Below are 27,993 nucleotides of genomic sequence, written 5' to 3' on the forward strand. Positions count from 1 at the left end.
AAGACTACCTCATGCTGAAAGTAGGGGGCAACAAGGTGATTCACTGTCCTGGGTGCCCTGAGAGCTCTCACACCTTGTTCTCACAGCAGCCCTCAATTTCCAGACTTAAAGCAGTTCAGCTGAGCCCTGACTAGACATCCAAACATTGTGATACTTATCTCACCTAATCGGAACCTCCAAATGTTTTGAGGCTCACCCATCTCTAATTATTGCACAATGTCCCAATCTGACTGGGAAGGCAAAAGCAAGAACAGAAAGAAATAATTACTTTTTTTATTAGCTTATGATATGGTGCCGCCCTTCCACATTGCCAGCTTGCCCAGTCATTCACAAATGATGACTGTGAATTATATAATTATCAACCTATAATTACAGGCAATATATACATATTAATCCCCCTGGAGGAGATCAAGGCTTGGCACATACATGCCAGCACCCTTAGGTCTCTTGGGAATTTATGCCCATTGTAAGTGGAAGATTATTTATTTCTCAGATGCCTGAGACATTTTATGAAAAATGAACCAACAATAAAAAAAAAAAGTCTTGTGCTTTTTTTAAAATGTTCACAACATGTGTAACTGAACAAATCCAGGCATGTAAGAGCCAATTCACTTTTCCACAGTGAAAGCAAAAGAAGTTTCTCAATACTGGTATATTATTGGTATCATGGCACTGGCAGTCAATGAGGAGTCTGCCAAAACCATGCTGACTTCTGAAGGAAGGAGGAGATGCCAGTCTCAGCAAAAGAATCCCAAGCCAAAATTGAGAGGAAAAGTCAGCATTGTAGTCACATATACAATCCCTTTTTAAAGGTCTAAGAAAAGAATATTAGTCTGTTTTATTGATGGGGTTCAAATGCTGGAACCATAGGTGGACTGCACTGCCTCCTCCTTCCATCCCAGAGTATTTTTCTGTTACTGGACCAGTTTCTCAGGCGGAATAAATCGGCACACTTGTGAAAAATGGACAGAGCCTTCTCCAGAAATATACCATGGGCACTCGATATTCACAATTTATGGCCAGATCACAGAGTTCAGTAAAGGAGAAAGCAATCCCATCTGTGTCCTCTTTCTCAGTACGCTGACATCATCACATGGTAATATGCCAGATGGGAAAATTTGAGGTGGGGACAAAGTGAAAATCCTAGTTACACCTGTTCTCTGGGCTCTTTGCCTCTCCATCATTTTACAACATCACGGGGAGTCTCTGACAATTTGACTCCACCAACCCCAAAAACAGGTAATTGGAGCAAAAACAGGTAAATGCTGAACCATTAACTATCAATATGTGTTTCCATCTGTGTGACAGGTTACACTGCAGTCAGCTAACTTTGATTTAATTACAGCTTACTTAAAACTACTGGTATATTTGAATAGAAAGCAAAAATAATGGTATAAACTCTGATTCCTATTCCTAGAAAAAAATGCACCGAATGTTTATTGAAACTGAAACATATGTATTAACATATGGCAGAATTTCACTTACTGTATGTTTTAATGCAGAGCTGATGAGGAAGGCATCTGTGCTGAGAGCATCTGAATGAGAGCTCAGATAATGAGGAGAGCTAGAAAAATACATGTTGAAGGGTTGGGATGTATCAAAGTGCCTGGTAGTTGACTTGTGTCAGAGCCAGAAGAATGCATATAAGTTTCTATGCAGGTACAATATTGTGCTTTTCTTTCTGCATTGGGACCCAATCAAACATTCATGTACAACTTTGGATGCACCAGCTTCTGGAAGTCATGGCCAAGTTCTAAATTCCTGACAAAAGAAGGTTGCACATTGGAAATGCTGACACAACATTTATTCAGTGTTAAGCAAGTACAGCTACTTAATTACGAATTACCTTAATTCAGGTTATCAGAGACAGCCCTGAGACACAAAGTTCAGGTGTGGATCCACTTCCCAAAAGTGTGAATCAGAATCTGTCTCTGAACTCCCCTGAACACAACAGATCTTCAAGTAGAGAATATTCTTGCACAAAACTAATAGATCTTTGGAGATGCCAGAAACTGAATTTTGGGGGTGTTTGGAGCTGGGATTGTCATTCATGCATATAAATAAGAACAAACCCAAACCTTTCTCCACTGTGCCAGTGTAGACTTGTAGTATAGATCTTCCTTTTAGAAGAGCTCTGTGTAAGCTTGAAAACTTGTCTCTTTTACCAACAGAAGTCGGTCCAACAAAAGATATTACCTCACCCATTTGTTTCTCTCCTTTTGTTATTACAGAAAGAGCTCATTATAGCTCTGGGCAAAACCCAGAAACGAGGAGATAAGGAAATACCCTCATTCTGTTCGAATGGAGTTTCTGAATATCAGAGATTGCGAGTTAGTACTTAGCTTGGCCAAGGAAAAGAAGCACAATTGATTTGCAGTACAGCACAGCTCAAAATGCGCATCTCCCAGATTTTATTTCATCTTTAGGTACAGAGAAGCTTCTTTCTGAGTAGAGATATATGGATCATTTGTAGGATCCTTTTGGGTGGCCCATTACTGCTTTGTACAGGCACCAGTCCTTTGGAAGTTTTTAACAAGTTATAACAACACCCATCAGGGATGGCCTAGGTATATTTAATCCTGCCTCCACATAGGGGGAATGGACGGGATAACCTATTGAGGTCCCTTCCAGCCCTCCATTTCTATGATTCTATGTGCTTAAACACTTTACTGAATTCAGAGCAGAGAAATTCAAGGTATTTAGGTTCCTAACTCCCATTGATTTCAATACCTTTAAAACACTGGCTGTGTGTGACTTACCCAAAGTCACACAGGAAAGTCTGCACTAGAGCTGGAAATTGACCCTAGATCTCCTGAGTCCCAGTCCACTGTCTTAACCACAAGATCATTATTCTTTCTGAGTACAGACATGATTATCCCCTATGTCTTTTCCATGATAGCTAACTTGTGTAGCTTTTATGACTTGTAAGTCATAAACCATTAAGTTATGACACAATGAAATCAAAGCCAAGAAATTTATTTCTAGGGTGTAGGCTAATTTCTTAACTCAAAAAACAGAAAACCACCATTGCATCAAATCCTCATTGCAGCATGAATGAAGGATGTAGAGTTACCTTAATTTTTCACAAAAAGAAAAGGAGGACTTGTGGCACCTTAGAGATTAACAAATTTATTTGAGCATAAGCTTTCAAAGTGAGCTGTAGCTCAGGAAAGCTTATACTCAAATAAATTTGTTAGTCTCTAAGGTGCCACAAGTCCTCCTTTTTTTTTGCGGATACAGACTAACACGGCTGCTACTCTGAAACCTTAATTTTTCAGTTTGGGGCTCTTATCATTTTGTATCATTTTAAGCCTTTCTAAAAGATGTAATTTCCTTGACTGATTTTTCTCCCTTTAGGAACTGAAAATTATTCTGTCTTGAGGCCTGGAACCTACCATAAAATAAACACTGCTTAATTGGGACATGCTTAATAAGGATGGCTACTTTAATGGGACATTTCCTAGGGAACCTGCTGCTTAACCAGGTATTAAACAGTTTTGAAATTCTGAGTTTCCATCTTTTAATTGACAAGATGCTGAATATTTTAAAATCATGATGAAATGCATTATTACTTATATTATTGCATAGTGAGGGTATAGGCTATGTACAAAGACTCTGACCCTATTGTATTAGAGGCACAGTACAAAAATATAACAAAGGGATGGTCCCTGGCCCAAAGGGCTTAAAGCACCCTTTTTTATCCAGCATGGTGGGCTTGGCTGTAGGCTGAAGATGCACAATGAGTCTTTGCCAGAGCAGGGAATAGAAATCAGTTCTCCTGACTCCTCATCCTGTGTTTTAACCAGGAAAAAAAAATCAACCTTCCTCTCCAATATTTAGAATAATAATATCAAACAATAAAATTTTAAAAAATCAGAGGAGGTCATTATTAACCTAAATCATTCTTTTTCAGGATTCTTAAAACTCCTAAAAGGAAATGTCTGAAGAGTTTCAGGCATCTCCAAAGATCTATTAGTTTTGTGCAAGATTATTCTCTACTTGAAGATCTGTTGTGTTCTGGGATATTCTTTGAAAACCTTTGAACATTTCAAGGGAGAACAGGATACTATGTTGAGAAATTGGTTTAAAAACAAAAATCCCATCTTGGATGACAGCTACATAAATTCAGGGACTGTCCCTGGCAAACCAAGAAATCTGATGATGCCGTTTTATCCTGTTTGGTGAAGGAGAGAGTGAAGGAAAGTGATAGACATGAGGGGCAGATGGAGTTTGCCTAATGTGTCTGTTCTTTTCTATGCTGCCTTTTCAATATAAGACTGTAGCAAAATAGCAGCTGCTCATAATTTCATGAATCAAGAAGTATGTAAATTTCAGCTTCAAGATTTGTTGCATAATTAGATAAAAAAATCTTGCTTGCATCTACAACTTTCTTCATTTCATATGCAAATTTGGGCTTGAGGCTTGCTTTTCCTCTTGTTCCAGTATGAATCAGGAGTAATACAACTGAATTCAGTGGCATTACACAGGGTAAACTCTGTGTAAATGAGCATAGAAACATGCCTTAAGAATTTAGCTAATCTCCACTTGCTGTCCTACAGCCAGCTATAGAAGAATCACACCAGCACAGAGAGAGCCTTGAATAGTGTAGGGCCACCATACTTCCTTCTATGCCATACCCCTCCCTACAGCCTGCCCAAGGCGTATGGTAGGGAGGAAGGGCCATGGAAAGAATGCCCTTGTGTCTTGGCAATCTGTAGCTGCTGAAATAATTCCTTGCGGCTGTTGGCAAAGTGTTCCTCTCTGATCCATGCTTAAGATTTTTGTTGTATACTCAACACTCCACGTGTGGAACTCCAGCTGAACTCAATGGAAGGTCTCTGCACTGAGTTTGTGCACAATATGTAACAAAGAGCCATACTGTGAATGGAGAGAAGAATTTGGCAACATGGAGAAGAACTCGTAATGCAAAACATCGGGAAATAGTTTAACACAATGGGCAAAATTAGTCCCTTGTGTAATCAATGGGCCAGATCCCCAGCTGGTGTAAAAGGGCATAATTACACAGATGTCAATGGAGCTGCAGCCATTTACGCCTATTAAGAATCTGGCCTAATGGTTTGATTTTACACCAGTGTGTAACCCCTCTGATTTCAACAGAGTTAGTCTTGATTTATACTAGTGTGAACAAAAGAAGAATTGAGATGACAGTCTTCACAAATTAAATCTGTCTCATAATCGTATCCCATAACGGTCTTAAAGTCAAAATTTAAATACAAAAGCCCCAGTAGAAATTGAAAATACAGAAGCAGAAGGGCAGCGTTTTATGATCAATGTTTTATTGGGTTCATATAAAAAAGAAAAGCATTTCATATATTTCATAAAAAACATTTTATGTATGAAATTAATATGAATCCTTTTCTTCTTAAACTCTTGTGTGATCCATGAACTACAGTATATAAAACAAAGTGCAGGACAACTATGAACAAAGTTTATATAAACATTTCTAGCTTCTGTTGGTATCACCAAGCCTGGCTCTTGTGATCTCATCAGAATTGACATATTTCACTGTTACCATCTTCTCACTCAATCTCTCAAATATCTCATGGAGCTACAGGACTCCAACTCAGGCAGATCTAAAATATGTTGCTTTGTCTGATTTGGGATTATGACTCGAGGTCCAATTTTGCAGTCCTGATTCAGACAAAACTACTATTAACTTCAATGGGATTTTTTGCCTAAGAACTTCAGGATTGGTTCCTTATTGGTTTTCATTTAGTTAACAGCTTGGCATTAGATCTGAAAAATATTATCCCAATAACGTGAAGAATCCAATTGGATCATATACAATCTAATATATACATGGAGCGTGACATTCACTCTATTATACTGGATTTACATTGATTTTGATGTGAGTCTTCCTAATTTATGTTGGTGTAAGAGTGAGGAAAAGCAGGATCAGAGCCTATAAATAAATCACATATGTTCAAGTGATAAGAGCAAAGTTTAAAATGAACTCTTACTGAAATCATAAGCCAGTAAAATGTTATCAATCACCTGTAAGCAAAGTTTCCATTTTAGAGTGCACACAAAAAACGCCAATCAAGGATAAGCAACAGAACAATAAGCTGTTTAAAATAAATAAAAGGCTAACATAAGTATCTAAACTGCAATGTGTTCTCCTCACCAAAAAAAACCTTGAAAAGGATAAACAAAGGAATTGTTTCATGCCTGCATGACAGCTACAGTCTGAAAAATACAAAGTTATTGGTTTCATACGAGTTCACAAATTGCATATATAAACACTTCACAGTCAAATGATATTTGTTTCCTCCAGCTTTTCTGCCCTTGAACATTTCTTTTTCTTGCTGTTTTATTATTCTAGTTTTTCTATAACCTTCACTTTAAAATGGGACTTATGGCTGGACTGCTGAAGCAGGGCTCAAGTACACAGGCTTAATTTTAGGCATGTGTAACTTTCGCCATGTGCTTAAGTCCCTTAGGATTTAAGGGACCCTGGTTACAAAGCTTCTATGGGCACCTGAGAATACAGGAAAATAGGAATGCTCCACCATGCTTCCTCAGACCCTTTCCTACCTCCCCAGAATGCCTCTTGCAGAACGGACTTCCAAAGGGGAGGCTTTCTGCACTAGAGTATTTTCTGTGGACCACTCACCAGCTCTGCAAGCATAAAGTGGATGCAGTGCACTCACGAATACTCCTCAATGTGCCTAGTTCCTTCCTTTATATATTCAGCTGGAATTGTTGTTTCATCTGCATCAAAACTCAACAACTACTGATAATGTAATCTGAATCACAGCTGTGTTTCTGAAGGAAGGCCCAGGTCCCAAAAATAAATCTGATCGATTATTTCAGGAGGGATCATTGCAGATATCCTAAATGTCATGTATTACAACAGGGCCAACTATCATGCAGTTCTTGTGCTGATCATCATCAGATCATGCTAAAGTTATTAGGTGGCAAAAGTAAAGGTTATAGCATTTTGTGGCATCTAGATTGTATATCACAGTCAAAGTTTGATGCCAACATCATGACACCCATGCAAAGGCAGTATATGACATGCCTTTCTCTTCAGTGTCTTCCTCTCTCCAGCTGGCTATTACTTTACTCACTCTGTCTCTAGCTGCTGGATTCTCCTCTCGAATCAGTTTTACATCAGTGTAACTCGATTAATATCAGTGAAGTTACCATTGTTTGACATCTATATCAGAGGAGAATCAGGGTATCTAATCTATGTATTGCTTTACTCCCTCTTGTATATACCAGGTTAGCCCCAGGATAGCCCATCAACTTCAGTGCAGTCACTTTTATTGTATACCAATGTGAGAGGAGAATCAGGGCATCTGTCTTGTGGTATCTAGGCACCTAAGGTGCATTTTAACAAAGACACAGGAGTGAAAATCTTACCCCTTTGACTCCTGCTTTTTAACAGTGAGCAGAATGATACAAGTGCCCTTTAACAGGCAGGGGATGGCATGTGATCCAGAGCACTTGGGACTGACTGAAAGCTGGAGCTGGGGAGAGGAGGAGGATTCTGGGGGCAGTGACAGCAGCAGGGACACCCCTAAGAGAGATGGGAGGAAAGAGGTAGGAGAAAAGCAGAGAGGGGACGTTAATAGGAAGCCAGGGAAAGTGTGTGAGAAGAATTATGACAGGAGGCAAAGAAAGAAAAAGAAAGAGAGTGAAAGGAGAAAGCAATAGAACAAGGGGAGAGAAAACAAGGGGCCAAGAAAGAAAGGGAGTGAGAAACCCAGCTAGAAGGAGAAGGAACTCCTGGTTATTCTCTCTCTGCTCTGATGGGGCATGAAGGGTTGAATTGATGTCTATTGTTTAAATCTAATAAACATTTTCTGTTTTCCCTCCCAAGATAATGGGGATTTTTATAATCACTCACTTTTCAGGCCCTGGCCAAAAGTGCAGATAGTTAAAAGTTATGGGTGGAGGAAGTGTATTTTGAACTAATTATATATACACGTCTGATTTCCGTCCTCTCCTTGAGTTCTTCTGGTTTGTTTCTTACTTGGACCTCATTATTATAGTGCCTCACAATCACTAATGGATTTTATCTTCACAACACCCCCATGAGGTTAGGAAGCATTTTGTAGATGGGGAACTAAGGCACATGGGAGATTAAACCACTTGCCCAGCATCACACAGCTGTTCTGTGGCTGAGGCAAGAACTGAACCCCGGTCTCTTGAAAAACAAAAGAAAACACGGAAGTGCCCCTAACCACTAGACCACCCTCCTTATGCTTGGTAGAGCCTGCTCAAGAAGTGAGAATGTAAACATCACAAGCACTTCGAGTTAGAAGGGCCAGTTTGAGCGTCACCGTCCCCAGGGCTCCGTGGAACGGTGGGACCGGAAGGTTCCGTGGCAGTTAGGCGTGACAGTTGGAGGGAACGGGGAGGCGGAGAAGGCTGAAGGAAGGGCAGGGACAGCAGTAAGGAGTCTGTGAGGGGGGAGGAAATGGAAGAGACAGGGAACAGGCCAGGAGGGGGTGTAAATAAGGAGCCAAGGAAAATGCATGGGAAGAACAACGATGGATATGTGAGGGTGAGTAAAGAAGGGGGAAGGGAGCAAAAAAAGCCAAAACAAACCAGAAACCACCAAACAGTGGGAAATTGAGAGTGAGGGGCCAAGGAAGAGAAACAGAGTTAGAAACCCAGCTAGGAGGAGATGGGAGATCAGCCTCCAGTCCCCTGAGGAAGGACAAGATAAATATTCAGGTTTAAAAAAACCCCATCTTGACAGATAGGTAGAATGGAAAGATTGTACCACACCAACCCCAGGATACAAGTATGCAGGGGAGGGGGGGGAGCTCCAGTGCTGAGTTATTTTTACTCAGTACAAAATCTTCAGTGTTAAATAGGAGAGGGATTGACTCTCAACCAGCTGAAGAAGGGCATTGAGCATTCAAATATAGGCTGCATTCAAATACAGTAGACTCCCAATTGTCCAAATACTGTAGGATGGGGGACAAGGATTTTATTGGGATAATCGGGAGTTCAGATAATCGAGAAGGCAGGCACCATTCAGCCACTGGGTGGCATCCCACATGGCCGGGGCTCCTGCTCCTAGCTGTTCTGGCTGAGGGAGTAGGGGGGTGTCTCTGTTCTATTATCTAAGCCTCTGCATTATTTGAACCCCTTCCTTGTCTCCCTGTATGAGATACATGGAGGACAAAGAAGAGATTTGGATAATGCAGAGGTTCGGATAATAGAGTTTTGGGTAAATGGAAGTATACTATATTCCTGGCCAAAAGAATGAGAGCTGTAATACCTCTCCAAAGTTTAACAGGAGGAGATAAAGTGGGGGGAGTTTTTATAAAGTTAAATTAGACAGAACATGACTCTGATGTGCATTCATTAGAAACAATGCCAAAGAGATGGAGCAGATAACTTTACAGGTCTTTCTCATCTCTATTTTCTCTGATTCTCTATGATTATGGTAATAATTATGTATCATCCAAAACATGTCCATGCATCTATATAAAATGCACTATTCAGGAAAGCAGTTATTTGTCAGAAATGTTGGAAACTCATACTTCCTTTGAAAGATTGAATCAATATTATAATGCACGTTAATGTAGTCTAGTTGGGTTTTTTAATAGACTATATTGTAAATGACAGAGAATCTCACTAAAAGTAATCATATATTTTTCTTCCTGTAAGATAAGCTAACATATAAAAAATGTTGTGCGTTATGTGTGAGAGTTACTAATGCTAACATTTGTTATATAAGGACTGGAGTAAACTTGCGCAAACAAAAACAACCAACCCATCCACCCACCCACCCAAATATGCTTTGCTTTTAAATGGCTCAATTTCTTCTGCTTCTGTAGAATTGTTTTCTCTCTTCTCTCCTGCAAACCAGTATGGGCATTTGTAATGAAGTCACAAGCTCATGTTTAGATCATGTGTACTGTCTTGCTATGCTATGATGTTACAAATGTAGCCTCATTGGCCAAATTCTATGGTGACATACTCTGTGCAACACCACTGACTTCAGAGGGAATACACAGCATGTAAATCAGTGCAGAATTTGGTCCTTTGACTTCAGGTTAGGCACAATTGGGGGAAAAATGCTTTGTTGACTCTGAAAGACAAATATGGGGCTTGATCCTTGAATCTTTACTCAGACAAAATCCCCCAATGATATAAAGTGAATCTATCTATCTATCTGGCAACATCACCATGGTATCTGAGCAAACCATGGGCATATTGTAACAAAGGCTGATGAAGCAAAATTATTTTCCTCTCTACTCATATTTAAAAGCAAACAGGATGACATGGCATTTTGGAACCAGAAATTTCATAGCACTTGGGAGTGCAAGTTGGGGTTGCACAGAGGGGGGGGAAGAACAATGGGTCTGAAAAAAGTGCAGTGACAGCAGCAGCTAAACTGGGAAGAGAGTGGAAGACACAGGGAAACAGAGATCCAGGGAAAGTGTGTTAGAAGACCTATGATGAACAAGATAAAGAAAAAAAAAGATAGGGAATGGAAGGAAAACAAACAAATGAACAAACAAACAAACAAACACCCCACAGAACCAGGAGGAAAGACAGAGGGGCTGAAAAAGAGAGTGAAAAACCGATCTAAGAGAAGTAACTTAACTCAAGATGGAGTCTTGATTGGATAAGGTCATTGTTCATAAGGAAGAGCTTCCACATTGGCTCCTCATTCTTTGAAAGGTTTGGGGCCTTTAGAGTTCAGATGCTTTGATCCCCAGCATTCTGAGCAACCAGGTGGGGAGATAATCAGACCCAATGCCATTGATAGTCCAGTGGCAATTATATAGCAAATGTATTAACTAAAAAAATTATATTAGTGATATGCTATTGACATGGATAAGATAAACAAATCTTAATGAGAGACTTTTCAGTTGCCAAAACTGGTCCTGTACATTTCTATGTAGAAAAATTAAAAAGAAAACAGTATAATAAATTGGTAAAAATACTGCATACACTTAACATTCATTAAATATTATTAGTGATCAATGTCATTAAAAATGAACTTCTAATATCCATGGGAATGTTGTACTTGGTCAGTATTATATGTACTGAATGCTAAAGGCAGTCAGCACTTACACAGCTAAAATATAACCTTTTAAAATATTTGTTTTTTTAGTTCCCATTCACTGGACCCTTTAAGCTATGATGCTTCAGGATGTATTACTACAAGGTCTGATACTGTCTGGAGCCATCCTTTGGGGAGTCAAGTATGTGCCATTTTTTCAGTATATAGAGGAGTTTTAAAAGTTTCTTTTTAAACAAGCTATACTGGTATATTTCAGCAAAGTACTGAGCACCCTCAACTCCCAGGGGCCTTAATGAGAGCTAAGGGTGCTCAGTACCCCACAAGAGGAGCTCAGTACCTCACAGGTTCAGTGCCTAAAAGGATAGAGCATTAAAAGTATGTCTACATTGCAATTAAAAACCCAAGGCTGGTCCAGGCCAGCTGACATGGGCTTGCAGGGCTAGGGGTCTGTTAAATTAAAGTGTAGATGTTCAGGCTTGGGCTGGAGCCTGGGCTCTAGGACCCTGTGAGGGTGGGAGGGTCCAAGACCTGAGGCTGCAGCCCAAGCCTGAATGTTAAGCCTGCAATTAAACAGCTCCTTAGCCTGAGCCCCTTAGCCTGAATCAGCTGGCACAGGCCAACCATGGGTGTCTAACTGCTGTGTAGACATACCCTAAGAGGACAGAGCTGTCCAGCAAGATTTCCTGGGTATTAATGTTACATAGAATGACAAATAAGGGGTTTGATCCTGCAACCTTTATTCACAAGAGTAACCCCATTGAAATGGGCAACATTATGTGGGTGGTAATGTAAGGATTATTATGTTTTGGGTAAGGAATGCAAGATCAGGTTTGTTACAAGTTTAGATTTAATAAGACATTACGTTAAATAAACAACTCAGCTGAAGTTTTATTTATGTAAGACAATCAATCAATACTTAATACAGCACTATACAGAAAGGAAAACCATACATTACTAATCTGAGACTGGCGAAGTGTGGGCAGCTCACTTCACTTCTAAGTAACTCCCCAAAACTCCTCCCTTATACACTGGTACAGAATAAAGAAAATCCCTTTAAATCTTTCTTTCCCAGGGTTGGACTCACTAAATCTTTATTTCCCATACTTTGATCTTATTTTGAAAAGTCTCAACCTATCTAATTAATAAGCCCATGACATCTGTAACTAGTTTATCACGACTGAGACCATCTGTGGCCATAATTAACATTCAGTGACTTAAGACATTAATCAATATATTGCTCAATGATTTGCTGTTACCTTGATTATAGAATATATCTGTTATAATAAATGTACCCTGTTCACTTTATCAATTACTACTATCTTATCAATTACAGTGAGCATTTATGAAAACAAGCATCCTTTGTTAGTTATTAGTAGTCCTTCCTGGGCATCTGGATTAGGTCAGGAAGGTCAGGGTAAGAAGCAGAGTGGATAATTAAATACAGACCTATTACCAACAATATAGCTTAGTTTAAAACAAAGCACTATTTCAGACACCCTTTGGCCAATACAGCAAGAATTCTGCAATTTTTGGCCAGGGAATTACGAGAGTTTAGTATACAAAAAGAATAATAAAAAATTCATATTTACTAACAGGCCAAAGGTTAGTTTTAGTTGTTATAGGCCTGATCCTGTGTGATAAAGGGTGCCCTCAACTCCCACTGAAGTCAATAGGAGTTACAGGTCAGGCCCATTGTCTTCTACTAGAGCTGAAGTCTCTCAGCATTTCACAGGGTCAAGCTCTACAGCTTATTCCTACTCAAATGGTATACTAGATGCACTGACACCTAGTCATAAAGTTTTTATTTTTAACTGACAGTAATGTGACAAGATGTGACTCTTGCAAAAAGCTTACAATAAAGTTAAAAAGTAGAATAAAATGTTATTTATATCAGGATTCATTTGTTATCCACAAATGACAATCATTCATATTTCTTGATAGATGTAAATCTCTGTTTAACACATTAGTATAATATATATTTCCAGATATAGCACAGTAATTTAATACTTACCAAATGTATTTCTAAAATATTATTCAATTTAAAACCTTGAATTTTAACCAGATGTGTTTCCAGAAAATGACTCGGGTCAGATACATATTTTTCCAAACTGGGGTATTACTACATAGTTTATTATATTGAGACTGTATGACCCAAATCTAAAACACTAACCTAATTTGTCATCCTTGGTTTTTACATCCCTGTACATTTTACCTAGTCAGTTCAAAATAAAAATTGGGCATACCTACCCAGCATTGCAGGATTCTTTGACATTTCTCTTTACAGCTGCCTGGAGTGGGAACTGACTGGCAGAGACGGTGGTGAAAGGGTGAGGGTGAGCATCCTAGCCTCTTTCAGTTGAAAATAAACACGGTAACTTGTGGGACTTGATGGGGAAGTGAGAGTTTGGAGAGGACAACTTGGGGGGAAGAGTTCTTTCTTCTTCCCCTTGCCAATATTCAACTCCCATTTCAGATTCCTTGGACTGCACAGCGTGACCAGTATCTCTCTCCTTGGCTGTTGTCAGCCAGGGAGGAACCCAGCATCCATCTGATATATCAAGGGGGACTTTGCATACTCAATCCCTCTCCTAATATAATCTCAAAGAGACTAACTGTCAAGTATAATAGTCAAGTTGGGTAAAATCACAAACACTGTCCCAGGAAAGGGATTGGGCAGCCAAAAACGTGGCTACTTTAGCAAGCAAAAGAGGCATCCTTCTCAAAACAAGCTTAACTGTCTGCAACTGCATAGGCTGGCTGCCTGCTGTGAATTCTGCAGTCCAGGGAATGTTGGGGGCTTACACTGGTGGAGCTACCTATTCAGATCACAAGGTGGAGGCCTGACATTTTCATAACCACATGTTATTAGTCCTATTCCTAGTAGAGACAACTAACAATTTTAGTGTCTGTATGTATGTAGCTGTTGGTCATTACATATCCATAGCATAAAAACCACCCTCACAGTTAATATCCTTGTAAGCAGCAATTTCCACAGAAAGGCCAACGTGTGAATGGAGATGGAGTGTGAAATAACAGTGTCTCTCCAGAACAGGACTAAGACCCATTGGTGGATAATTTGTAGAAATTTGCTCTGCTGTTGTCTGTGCCATATAAACTGAAGACTTCATTTTCCAGTACTGCCAATCTAGTATCTTTAGTGAGTACTAAATTCACTTAAAAGAGATCAAATATATTTTTCAATAGGCTGTTTAATTATAAAAAAATTATACACACATATATGTATGTATATATCTAGTCCCTTTGTAGGCCCACACATATCAAAAAGATAGATTTTTCACAGCTATAAGTTTAGTTTTAACTAATTATGGGCTCCTCCATTCCGAGAATGCTCAAAATTCCCACTGCAGACAATGGAAACTTTGGCACCAAAAAGACTACAAGTTTGTGCTCTGTATACATGTGTATTTAGCAGCGAATTTACTCTCCCCCGTCCCTTCACATTGAAATGTTTGGGACAAATAAATCATGACCTAAACATTGATTATATGTATTACAAAAATAGTATAATTTGATTATTTGTGTGTGTGTAAATTATGGGCCTGATTCTGTATGCATTGAAGTCAACAGAAGTTTTGCTATTAAATTCAGTTGGAACAGATTCAGGCCCTGTGATTGTTTATTTTACACTAAAGAAATAAAGAGATAATTCTTATTTGTATAAAGGAGGAATGTCTCTAAAATAATTTGTTTTGTAAACAGACAAAATTGGTAAAATGGGCTGTAGTTTAAAACAATAACAAGGAAAAAATGTTTCCTTTCATAGAAAAAAGTTATTTTGTTTACTGCAAAAAAGTTCTTGTGTCTTCTTAGTCTCTGCCTCCATGGACGTTCTGTCCACATGACAGTACACTTAAGGGTGCAAGCTATAGGTCTGATCTTGCAGACTTTCATATGAGTAGTCCAACTGAGGTCAGTGGTCAATAACACAACTCATGTGAATAAAGGCCCTCTATGTAAGGCTCTGATCCTGCAAAGGCTCTTCAGAATGTGAATAACTGCCTGTCCACATTTAGGCAAATTCCTCTTAAAGACCCACTTTTACTAAGCTGGTTACAGTGAATCAAGTTCGCTTTTGTAGGTTACAGAGTAGTAGCTGTGTTAGTCTGTATCCACAAAAAGAAAAGGAGGACTTGTGACACCTTAGAGACTAACAAATTTATTTGAGCATAAGCTTTCGTGAGCTACAGCTCACTTCATCGGATGAAGTGAGCTGTAGCTCATGAAAGCTTATGCTCAAATAAATTTGTTAGTCTCTTAGGTGCCACAAGTCCTCCTTTTCTTTTTGTAGGTTATATACTGTTCTTCGTCTTCCCCTAACCTCTGTCTACTTGTCTGACTTTAGATTGTATGCTCCTTGAAACAGGGAGCATCTTCACCGTCTATTTCAGAAGCATCTGCCACAAAGTGAGGACTATCATAAATAAATAATCACATGCAATCAATTATTTATTAATATATGTATTATTTAAAAAATAAAAATTACCCACAGGGCCTGATCCAAAGGCTATTGATGTCCATGGGAATCTTTCAATTTACTTCAGTGGGACTACTTATATGAGTTAAGGTACTATACAGGTAAATCTTTTCAGGATGGCCCCCAAATTCCTGAAACTGTGTTTCAAATTTCAATTGGATTATTAAAACTGAAATAATTTTAAAAATTGAATTATTTCTCAGTCATGCTGTTTATTTAGCTTCTCTCAGCTTGGACAATAAAAATACACTAGTCAGTTTCACCTTTATTTCTAGTCAGTTTTATTTTCAGGCTTCCATGCACTATACACATGGTACAACATTTGGATTGAAGGGGAATGAAAACATACAAGCTGATTCTATCACAACTGAAAATTGTACCAAGGAAATGCATAGAGCTAACGGTTTTAATTTTTTTTTTTTTACAAATTTGACATAATGCATACATTTAATGTATTATTATTGCTGTTCATACATTTGTTTGCTTATAGTTGGAAACATAAAACAGGATACATCAACAACACTTTGAAAACGAAAAAAGCAAGCAATCAGGCTAAACCGAGTTGGAAATTATATGTATAAAAGAGTTAATGTTTTTTGTATTTCAGTTGATGTATCCTTACAGAGTAAAAATATTTATTTTGTTTATGTTCTGGATGTTTTTTGAATGTTTGAGGAGTTCTTCTAGATTGCATCCTTGTTTAGCACACATCTCCCTTGTACTGTAAAGCCTTGTATGTTCTGGATATTGTGGGTATTTATATAGGTTGCATCCTTGTATGATATAAATACTTTCTGTACTCTAGGCGGTTGTTTTTAACTGGCTCCCCACATTGTAGCTTTGTTTAATATGCATTTTTTCGTCTACTCCTTCTATTTATTCTGGATGTTTGGGGATATTTTTTCCGCTAGATTCCCTCCTCTACTGCTGCAAATATTTTCTGTACTTTGGAATCTTGGATTTCTTCGGGGTGCTTTTCCAGCTTGTCCCCGGTCTAGATTCATTGTCTGCGGTGCTCTGGAGCCTGGGGTTGTTCGGGATGTTTTGGGTGTTTCAAGTAGGCTGTCTCCTTGCCTAATATAAATCTCTGTTGCACTTAGGAGGCTCCTTACATTTGCTCCGGATGGTCGTGGGTCTTCCGTGCCTGATCGCCCTGCCCTGTGTGCTAGATCTCTTCCCTGTGCGGCGGCTGGATGGAGGCGAGCGCATTGGCTGCTGCGCTTGTGCCCCGGTGAGAGGGAAGCATCTCGCTGTATCTCTGTGCAATGGCTGCGAGTCCGTGTTCCGGGCCGGGCTCGGGCTCCAGGCCGGGATTTGGGCGCTCCCTGCCCGCCTCCCTCCCCCTCCACCCCCCCCCCCCCCGCCCGGCTGGCTCCCTCCCTCCCCCTCCCTCCCGGCTCCTGAACTCCAGCCCCTCTCTCTCTATCAGCCGCTCACTCTGTCTCAATATGTCTCAAGATGGCGGCCAATGTGGGATCGATGTTTCAATATTGGAAGCGCTTTGATTTACAGCAGCTGCAGGTCAGGCTTCTCCGCTCGCCCCGCCGGCCGGGCCGCGCCGCCGGGCCCCCCCGCCGCTCCCCGGCCCGGCCCCCCGGCCCGCGCCGCCCAGGGGGAGCCCCCCGCGCGGCCCGGCCCCGCTCTCCCCATTGATAACTGGCTTTATCAGAAATTGATCCTCTTTGTTCAATTCATCGATCAGCCCAAGATGGCGCCGGAGCCGCCGCCGCCGGAGCCGCCGCTCGCCCGGTCCCGGGCCAGCCCCCCGGCGGGGCCGTGCGGGGCAGAGGGCGGCCGGGCGGGGGGCAGACCCCGGTCCCCTTTATTTCTGGGAGCCGGGGAAAGTTTATTGAGTGCTGGGACTTTGTGTGGGGCGCAGGCAGCCGGCCGGGCGCAGGCTGCAGCCTCTGAGCGGCTGGGGCTGGGGGCGCTGTGGTGCCAGCGCTCGGCGCTTTTAAAGCAGCCCGAGCCACTCGCCTTCCCCGCCGCCGCTCAGACAGCCTCTTCCCCCGGCCGGCTCCCCCCACAGCCGGGGCAGGGGACCCCAGTGCGGGGGGTGGCCGGCCAGATTCCCCCCCTCCCCCGCTCGCCCTCCCTTCCCAGGGCTCCCCCCAGCAGGGAGAGTCCGGCCAGCCTTCCCTAGGGTCCCCGAGCCCCCCTGCCTGCCCCGGGTTTGTTTACATCTCGGCATCCATGGCTGGACCTTCCTCCTCCTCCTCCTCCCCGGGTGGGTTTGAATTTGCTGGCGGGTTCGGGACGTGCGAAGAGAGCTGTGCTGGCCTGCGGGGGTTGGCATGGGGGTGATGTGGCGTGGGGTCCGGCTCGGGCTGGCAGGGGGAAGCTGAGCTCCGGGGCCTGCTGGCGCTCGGGAATAGCAGTGGGGAGCGGCGCGCAGGTCCGGGTCCTGCTGGGGCTTGGGTCCGGCTGGCCCGGAGGTTGAAAAGGAGGAAGCTCAGCGGGCTGGGTCCTGGTTGGGCTCCGGCTGGCCCAAGGGGTGGCTGTATTGGGGGAGGGGGCTGCGCGGTCCGGCTCCTGCTGGCCGGCCCTGGGGAGTCTAAGGTGCGATTCTTGCTGGGGCTCTGGGTCCTGCGGGGGCTTGAGCTGGCACTGGCGGCTCAGCGGGGCATTGGCTGGGGTGGAAGCAGACAGCCTTGTACATATTGTGGCGTATGCAGAGCCCTGGTTTCCATGCCGGGGGTGGAAGGGGGAGCGAAGAGTCTGATGGAAGTTAGCTCCTGCCGGCTTCGGAGGGTTGAACTTCTGGGGAGTGGGAAGTGTGTCGGGGAGACGTCCTGTGTGTGTGAAGGGGGGTATATTCTGAGCTTATCTCCGTGTGTGTTTCTGGGGCTGACGGGCATTTCCTCCCGCTGTAACCACACGGCTTGAACAGCGTCTCCCTTCTGTCTAGGACCTGACACATGCGTTGAGTGTTGCAGTTTTAACGCGGCTGCTCATAGCGCTTTGGAATCCTGTCCTTTCAAGGAAAAGTACTGGCTATGCAGCTTTCCTTTATCTTTTGGGTGTATGCCTTGATGAGATTCAAGACCCACTACTTAATATAATAGCTCATGTATACGGGGGGGGGGGAGCGATTAGTCGGAGATTTCCCTGCCGATTAACAGCACTGCAACATGTAGCTTTATCGTACTGTAGTTGATTGGTGCAGGAAAATTGTGGCCTGCCTCTTTAAATCCCGAAACGCGTGGAGTTTAAATAAATTGGCTAGAAAGCTTTTGCTACCCACCCCTCACCCCCACTGAGGAGTCTGTATTCAGCAAGTGCCCATGTGGGAGCTTAGAGCGCAGGCAGCCTGAAAGGAGCCGGAAATATGTTACATTGATGTTTGGCATAGCTGCAGTCAAGTTAAAGGTGAGAGGATGCTGTCAGGATAGGTTTATGTTGGGGAAATAAAAGTATAAGAATATGGGACTAAAACAAGCTGCCTTAAGGGGCTGTGCGGGGATAATGATCTGCCTTTAGGGGCTGTTGAGAGGGTTAATTAGTTAATGTATGAACAGCTTTAGGCACTTTCCGTTTTTCGAAGTATTATCTCTAGTGAGTGGCTGGTGTCCTCTGACTTTCAGATGGATTAGGGGTGGCTAGAAAGTAACTTCTTGTTTTAATTCTGTTTTTTAAAGACTTTGGATTAAGGTAGATTTGGCTGAACTTTTCTAACTTGAAAGGATTCTTAATAGTGACCCAGAATACCTACAGGAATACAGAAAATGAGAGCCAGATGCAGGATTGTATCAAATACAATGGTTTAGATTAATATGTATTTAAACAAGGTCTGACAACCTTAATTGTAAATGCTTGCTTTTGCATATGTATATGTGCAATTGTACTTCCCTAGAATTGGAAACTCAGCACTCTTAGTGTGATTTTTCTTAGTGTTAAACTTAACACTGTAGAAAGGCATCTAAAATACATTTTCTAAAGAAAATAAAGCTTCAACAAATGTTTATTGATTAAAGCTTATTACTCTAAAGTGCTATCATGTAAATTAAATTCTAGAATGTAATGAACACAGCCAAATGGCATTTTGAGAGATTGGTCTATTCTGTTTTTAGTAAAAATAACTCACTTTTCCTATAATTTAATACTCCACAACAGGTTTTACAGTATGCACAGGAATTAACGTGTAAACTTTAATCTTGTGTATGGTAGACTAAATGTGATGAGCTGAATTTAGCAGTGCTAGGCTTCTCTTTGAAGCATTCTGGTAATAATGAGTTGGAGTTTATATTTTGAGCACCAAAGCCTTCGTTACCACTTACTTGATAACTTTATGCATACATATATGTGAACTGTATGGACCTAGGTTGTGCATCCATTAGCTAAATCACTGAGGAATCTGTATGTAATAAACTTTGTGCAATTTCTGGCCACAGAGAGTTTTGGAGTAACTAGAGAGGTGGAGAGTCCATTCAGACAAACATTTACTCATGCAAAGAACTGTTTTTTGATTTCAGATATCTTTATTTCTCCTCCACCTCCCCAAGCTGCATGATGGGGAAGGAATAAATTACTTCATCCTGAGGATAAAACAATACCTCTTTGTGACTCTCTGTTTGGGCTGGGGGGGGGGGGGGGGGAATGACAGTTTCAGTATTACAGTATTTTTTGTACAAGGAGCTTTTCTGGCGTTTGTAGTGGGGTGTTCAACCAACTGTGGAACTGCATAAATCAAATTTTGTCCTGTCTGCACTTTCATTGCCTCACTCAAGTGGGAGATTCATGCATCTTACAAGTACCCCAGTCCCACCTGTGCTCTGTCAAGTAGAACTTTTCCAGCTCTGACTGTAGTTTGAAACCAGCTACAAGGCTGCATCCGTTCCAAACTATCGCTCCACCCACCTTTTCACTGGGAAACTTGTAAGGTGGTCAAGTGGGACTCTGTTGATGGAAATGAGGGACAAAAACAGGCACACTACTATCTACTGGTAACCACCCCTTCTCAATTGTTAGGGGAGCCATGTTTACTGTTAGTAAACCTCACCTGCACTGTAACATAAAGCAGTGGGCGTTTAAATACTGCAGTCAAGATTGTATCTGTGTTAATTAAAACACACAGCCAAGAACACTACTTGCTCTGACTTTTTTGTGTTGTTCATTTCTCCTTTCACTAAATTACTTTTGCTTCTCAGCGGAGAGACTTCAGCACTTGAAGGCGGCCTAAATCATCCAAGAAAGCTTGGACTTAACAATAAAAGTCTGTCTTACAACTTGAATATGTTGGAAACAGAAACTGTAAGGTTTGACAGGTGTCAAACACAAGCCCTCACTCTACTTGCTGTTGAAATTGTTTAAAATGGTTCAGCCAGGCACCAAGTTCAACCCTTTTTCCTAGTAGAGGCCAGTCATGCTTCCTGAATCAGGTGTTGAAAATGGTTTGGCAGCACCTTTGGACCACTTGCCAAACTGGGTTTAACCATGGACTAGGTGACCTCCTGTGGTCTCTTCCAACCCTAATCTTCTGTGATTCTATGAGTGAGGGAGGAACCATATTTGACAGCTGCTGTCGAATGGTTTGGCATGACCTGTACATCACTTGCCAAATTGGTTTAACCATGATTGAGGGAGGAACCATATTTGACAGCTGCTGCCAAATAAATCAGCGTGTTGTGCAGACAGATCTTTGGAAGCACTTGGCTATCATTGTGATGAGCATGGAATAAATATCTGGATGAATGCTTGGTGGAGTGCTGTACTGTTGCTCTGAAGAGTTGCAGCTACAACTCCTGGTATGAAAATAGTCAGGTGATCTTAGTCATCTTCACTTACAGCAGGATAAAGGTTACAATGGAAGAGTCTGACCCTACTTGAAGTCTTGTTCTTAGTTTATTTATAATCTTGATGGATTATAAATAAACTTGCCCGTCAAACAATGTGTTACGCTCCTGTGGCTATAGCATAAAATCCTCCTTAAGCTGCACGGCTAATAGGCTTGAATAGATGTAACAAAGGGTATAACTTGTCCTGCAGTATCTTTATTACTTCAGTAATGAAATATGAGGGCAAGAATGAACCCAGCTTGATAGTCCTGCAAACTCAACCTGAGATCTGACAAACAGAAAAAGTAGAGATTATTTGTAAACTGAATAAATTTGATGTGGAAACATTAAGATAAACATAGAAACTCAATACGATCAGGTGTCGCTTTTCAAACCAGAGGTGTATTTTATTTTTTTTAAAAAATGCGCATGCATGCACAAAACTTTTTAAATAAATCTGCTTGGCTTGCACTAACAAACCAGGGAATTTAAACTTAAAGCCAGATCTTGTCCATATACTTTTGTCTTGTGCAAAGGTATTTGCAGCATATGGTTAGGGTAAACCGGGAGCATTATCTGTTTGCTGCCATTGATTGTTTAAAGGTAGGCCCATTCACAAAAGAAAAGCTGATTTCTAAATAGTAATGAATAGAGTTTAAATCCTGAAGCACTTCTAGTGTCTAATCGGAAGCAAGTGGGATTGTTGGCATCCTGTAGCTGAACCTGATTGTACCAAAACACAAGACTCTTTGCTTATAGCTGTCCACTTTATCTCTGTTAAATCAAAAGTGGATCTAGAGATAATTTTCTTTTCCCAAGTCACAGTGGGATTTATAGCTTCTGTCCTGAAGGTGGGGTGAGGGAACATCTCCTTGCTATATTGTCAGTGATGGGAATTATGCATGTGTCAAGAGAAGATGCTCCAAGGTTTATAACTAGATTCCATCCACTTCTGCATGACCATGGAGGTACTTGATTTAATAAAAGCATTGTGGTTCTGTTTCAGGGTGAGAAGCAGAATTTGGGGATGTGATGTAGGGGATCTTCTCTCTTTCTATCTCACAAAATTCTTCTTTGTTGAATCTTCCTGCTGGAGTTCACCATGGAGGGTGGGGGGGGGGGGGGGGGAAAGAGATGGGATGTGTCAATACCAGCTGCTGTTTGCCAAGGAGTGAAAGCTTATTGTCTCTATTGTTTGGGGGCTATGGCAAATACCTCACCTCCCTATAACAGGAAAAAAGGCACAACATGCAGACCAGCCATTCAGCCTGTCTGATGAGCTGAGGATTTGGCCCTCGTGGAGTAATTATGGAGCAGTAGTAGATGATCCATAGTTATAACTGACATTCCATTGTAAGGCTCCCCCCCTTTTTTGGGGGGGCATCCCCTTTTCTCTCCTCGTTCCCCAAATCCACAAACAAAAGAATTTCAACCACAAAATAAGTAGAATTAATTTATGGTTGAGCTAAACATTTTTCCTCCAGATTTGAGGTCAGTTGGACGAGGAGTTAAAAAACTGTGGCACATGCACAAAAGTGTTTATCAGAGTTTAGAACTGGATAACAAATGCATATATTATGTGGATCTGATTCTGTATTCCTTTTCCCCTTTGATTGTATTGGGAATTTCCATAGCAAGGGCTACATTACTGGCCCTTATATATTAATATAGCAAATAAGTAACAATTATTACAAAAGGGGTGAATTACAGATTTAAACTGTGGTAGACAAAGGCAATTATTTACTAGCTGCTATGTAACTTAAAAGTAGGCTGGTTAAGCACTAAACTTCTTTTAGGGAAAGGAATGTTGTTGAAAGGGAAAGATTGTTTAAAAAGCAACTTAGTGTTGCAGCAGCCATAATCTTTTATTAAGAAGAAATTGAATTGAGGTTGCCTTATGGCAAGTGGAAATGGGATGTTGGGAAGAGTTGGAAACTTTTTCCTTTTGGCTTGCTGTTTTTGCCCGCTCATACAGCTTAATGACTTGGCTAGATTTCCGGTTACCTCAACATACCTTCTTGTATATCTGCAGATGACTTCATCAGCATCAATAGTGGAAACTACACGCTATCTAGCAAGATTTACTAGGAAGTCAAGCTTCTATTGTTACTATTATGGGTATTTTCAATCAAATTTAAATGTGAAATTTACTTTCTTAAATGTATCTACTCTGTTTTTTTCTTTTTTCTTTTTTCCCTTAGAGTGAAATGATTTCTAATTCGGCCCTCTTCAGGGCAAGTACCAGGTTTTCCTTTGTGTTTGTCCAGGGGCCAGATTCTGATCTGAGCCTTTGGGCATGAGTGAAAGATAAATAATAAATGAAAAAAACAATGATAAACCATAGTTGAAAATGTATTTGTATATAAATGGAAAATGAGCATGCTCAATCTCCCCATCTCTATGAACAATAAGTATGGAGGTACTGCATACTTTGTGTAACACTCCCAATAAAGTGTTCCAGGATGTTTGCTTCTAACATACAATATTGTAAATTTAGTGTAAATTTGCAAAATCTGCTGATAAATTTGATTCAGATGTTTGTCCTACAGCATTCCAGGTTCCAGTTGCTAATCTATTCCATTCGGTAAAGAAAGGGAACCTCCGGGAGTTTACCTTTTATTGTGGTAAGGAAGGCTGTTACATGCAGTTCCCTCTGGAACTTGATACTCTTCCTACTGCCAGTTGGAGAGGAACACTAGAGAGTGCTATGATATGTGCCTTTCTTGTTTCTCCAGTGTGAATACCTTATGTTCTGAACTGCATGCAGTTCAAAGCTTGGACCCCCAACTCTGATCCCTGTCTGCTCAGGGAACTTTCTGTTGCTAGACTGATTTGTTTTTGGAGATGCACTTTTAAACATTGTTCTCTGTACCTCAATTAAATTTTAATGTAATAATGTAAATGATGCAACATCAAAGCAGATTCTACAACTTTCAGCCCTTGGCTTGGGTTTCCATTTAGTTGACATGTAGTTAATTAATTTTGTTCATCTTTGCAGTAATTATCAGTTGAGTAGCCAGTGGAAGGAAAAAAGGTATCTTCATCATATTTGTACGAGATGACTCTTAAATCACCGTTCTTAATAAAACACGCAGTTAACTGTCCGGGAAATAATACAAAGGATGAATGTGCCAGTTTGTTTTTGTTAATGTAAGAGGCAAATTCTTGTGGAATGAATGTATGAAGTTAAGGGCTCAGTCTGAACAAACTGAGGATGAATGTAAAGGCAGCTTCTTTATAGGATCTAGAGGAAGACATGGGCCAAAATCTTCATGTTTGGGCACCTAAATGTATACTTAAACATCTAAATAAAAGTAAAAAAAAAAAAAAAATTTTTTTTTTAAAGCTGATGAGCACTTGCAAGCTCCCACTGACATCAGGCCCTTTTTATTCAGGCGCTGAAGTTTGAAACTGTAGTTGTGGTCCATTTTCTGAAGAGCTTGCTTCCAAAACCAGATGATACAATCTGGGCGCAAACACTTGATGACTAGATAAGTGTTAACCTGAATGTACCACTTTAAGATTCTGAGTTATTTATTTTGTGGTGGACTGTCCTACACACACTTCATGAAAAAGTGGGTGAATTACAGAGTGTTTGAAGTGCTAAGGAGTGATTGAAGGAAGGGAGGGTTTATTTTTGGTGCAGAGGAAGATGGAGAGAGTTCCAAGTGCAGTGGCAGCATGGAAGAAATCACGAGGTTGGGGGGACAAAAGCTGAATGGAAGTTTGGCAGAGGACAGAAGGACTAGGAAACAAGAACAGACACATACACAGAGAAAGACTTGTGCAGGATCTTAGATGTTGGTGAGAGACCTGAACTTGACAAAAAAGATGAGAAGACTGGACTCCTTTATTAATTTGATATTGTTCGATACATTATTAAAACCCATAATGAAAATTTAATAATTAAAAGAAAAATCTCATTTAGTTTGAAGCATATGTACTATTTGTTTACTTATTGTCCCACCAGAGAGGAGAAACAATGAAAATGGACTAGTCATTTTCGCTTTTTTTTTTTTTTTTAGTTTGTTTTACTTCCTGGATATTACTCATAAGTATTTTGTATTATAGTATTTTGGATTGCACACCCTATGGAAGAACGTCTAAATCCAAATAAATGTGTATTCTGAATTTGAAACTAACGAACTAAATATCTGTATTGACATTACATTTTCATAAATATTGTTAGTTTAGGCCCAGTGTTTAGGTTATTCTCTATTTACCAGTATAAACTATCTGAAAGTAACCCTTTAACTTCCCATTCTTAAATAATATTTGGATTTGGTAGAAAACAAGTGCAACTTGCAGAATTTATGTTAGATCAACAAGTATTCATTGGTGTTGCTAATGACTAGGGTCTTGGATATCTCGAGCTGTATGTTTTATATGCCATTGGTCAGTTCTGTATTGTGATTTAGCAGAATATACTACATTTTTTTTAGTATAAGTATTTTAAAGTAAAAGAAGGAAGGTGACACGATAAATCTGTAAAAAGCCAGTGCACCTTAGAAGGCCTAGTTTTGAAGTCTGGCTACTTTTAAACTAAGATCCTTAATTGTTATGTGCCTGAATTGCAACTCTGGTGCCTCAGTCGCTTGGGAAAACTAAACACTCTTGGTGTAGGGCTGGGTTAATAAGGTTTTGTTATAATTGAAGTATGTTTTCAGTTGCATAGGGGAAGTTGGAACGGTACATGCCCTGCACTATGCCTAATTCTAACTAGCCCTTTGCTTTTTTTATATGTTGGGTAATTTTAAATGGACATGCTTTTGTAAATGTTGGTGCCCAGACACCCTGATTGGGATTGGGGACCCAGTTTGCTAGGTGTAGTATGAATAGAGGTAGTCCTTTGAAGAGCTTAGTTCTTAAAGTGTGTAGGCCTTAACCATATGTGAGATTCATCACATCATTGTTTGACTAGAAATTGTTTTGCTGTGGTGGGCCTGGGGTGTGGAGCGGTCTTCCTCTCTTTTATCAATGTCTACCCACTTGAGGAAGAGGAGGAGGAAAAAGCGCAACCTCAACTTTTCCCTTGTAGGTGCTTTAGTTTGATCGCTATTGGCCCTGCATTTCCCACCTTTATCTTTTTGCCTTCTTTATTGTAGTAGAGCCTCTCAATTTCTTGTTGCTTTTTAAAGATAACTTTAAAATCCATTTGTTGGATTACATTTGGTTAATTTAAAATACACTGGTCAAATCTGCAAGGTTTTTTTTTTTTTAAAATATATAAACTAAATATGCAAATTACACATATTCAGTGCTTCCAGAATGTGATAACAGGTGTGGGCATTTTGTAAATAAACCATGGGAAAAAGTACTCTCCTGCTCCAAATGGGACAGTTTCACTGGTAAGAGTGCTGCAGCAGCAGCATTGTGCAACTGACCTGATTCTTGTTATGTAGTTGGAGTATTATGAAAACAACTGTGCTAGGGAACAAGTTACAATATTGTTAAAACATGGCTTGCTCTTGTGTGTGTTTATAATCATGCCCTGGTCTTCACACATTTTAACACACAGTTCGCGCTATGTAGAAAGATAGTACCATGGTACAACTAGATCCCTCAACGCTAATTTTGTTAGTATAGATGGAGCCTACATTACTCTTCCTGCTCCTGGTGTCAGGTTATGAAGTTTGAGAAGTGGTCAGTTTCAGTTTGTGGTTATTGCCCAACAGAAGACAAAAGGCATAATCATGTAGAAAGTAAGGACAGGTGAAGCAAACGGGGAAAAGCAAGACTCCAGATTTTGATGGGTGGGAGAACATGGTGAATGATAGAGAAAGTTGAGATGATGCCCTTGTCCCCAGCACCATAGTCGCTGATGCATACTAAGCAGTGCACCTGGGAAGTATGAGAAGGTCTCCCGGTGGATGTCCAGGTACAATACTACACTGTATTTACAAGCTGCATTGGATGTGCGGTTTGGAGTGGTGGGCTGGAATTACCACCAAGCTACTGCTGTTGGACCTTGCTGGAAAGGTCCCATCTCAGATACCAACATGATAGCATGACTTAGAAGTACCCATGGTAGATTGACTGATTAGTCTCTAGTATTAAGGTTAGTGTTCATGCTAACAATTTTTGATACTTGTCATACAAAATGTCATTCAGTGTTTAATTTTTTGTTCGTAGTTAAAACATTCTCCCCACTCCCATTTTATTAAACAAAAAGTGAAACTTTAAAGTGTTTGCCTCTGATTTAGTGTCTTAAAAAAAGTTTATATATTGTAAAGAGAAAGGCCTCATCTTATTAAGGTATCTTGGCTTCTTAATATACCTAACATTTAAAGCAAAAGCTTAGAGGTGTGGATAGAGTGAAGTGCAATTAGAAGCTGTTCCCTTTTTGATATCTAGAAAAATGTTTATTTCTGGCACCTCTTTCCCCACTATTAGGTATTTGAGAGTGTTTATCAAAAAGGTACAGATATGTACACTGGTATAATGATACTTAGATATGGACTACAAATTGGTCAGATAAATCTATAATTTTCTTTAAAGTAGCAGGTCACTAATATTGCACAAAGTGTCAACAAATCATATTTTGGAACTAATGATTTGGGAACAGACAGTACCACATGGTGTCTTTCAGCTCTATCTCACTGGCTCAAATTCAGCCTAAATAGGTAATAACTGAGGTCATGTCTATACATACAGTGCTGCAGCTGTACCAGTATAGCTGTGTTGCTGCAATGTGTCTGGTGAAGACG

General features: G+C 40.6%; 1 protein-coding gene across 6 annotated transcripts in view; it reads left to right on the forward strand.

Annotated features, from left to right (window-relative positions):
* The first annotated feature begins 16,880 nt into the window (after positions 1–16,880).
* The window catches only part of CUX1 (cut like homeobox 1), a 398,832-nt gene continuing 387,719 nt past the window's right edge, over positions 16,881–27,993 (forward strand). For 4 of the 6 annotated variants that reach the window (XM_075120956.1, XM_048824335.2, XM_075120957.1 and 1 more), the window contains exon 1: positions 16,881–17,033. In XM_075120956.1, the coding sequence (XP_074977057.1) occupies positions 16,971–17,033 (63 nt within the window). In that variant the 5' untranslated portion in view covers positions 16,881–16,970. Of the gene's footprint in view, positions 17,034–18,757; positions 18,882–27,993 lie in introns of those variants that run through there. The other 2 variants (XM_048824339.2, XM_075120958.1) reach the window with 2 other exon arrangements.

Source organism: Caretta caretta, chromosome 17 (genome assembly GCF_965140235.1).
Source record: "Caretta caretta isolate rCarCar2 chromosome 17, rCarCar1.hap1, whole genome shotgun sequence".
NCBI lineage: Eukaryota > Metazoa > Chordata > Testudines > Cheloniidae > Caretta > Caretta caretta.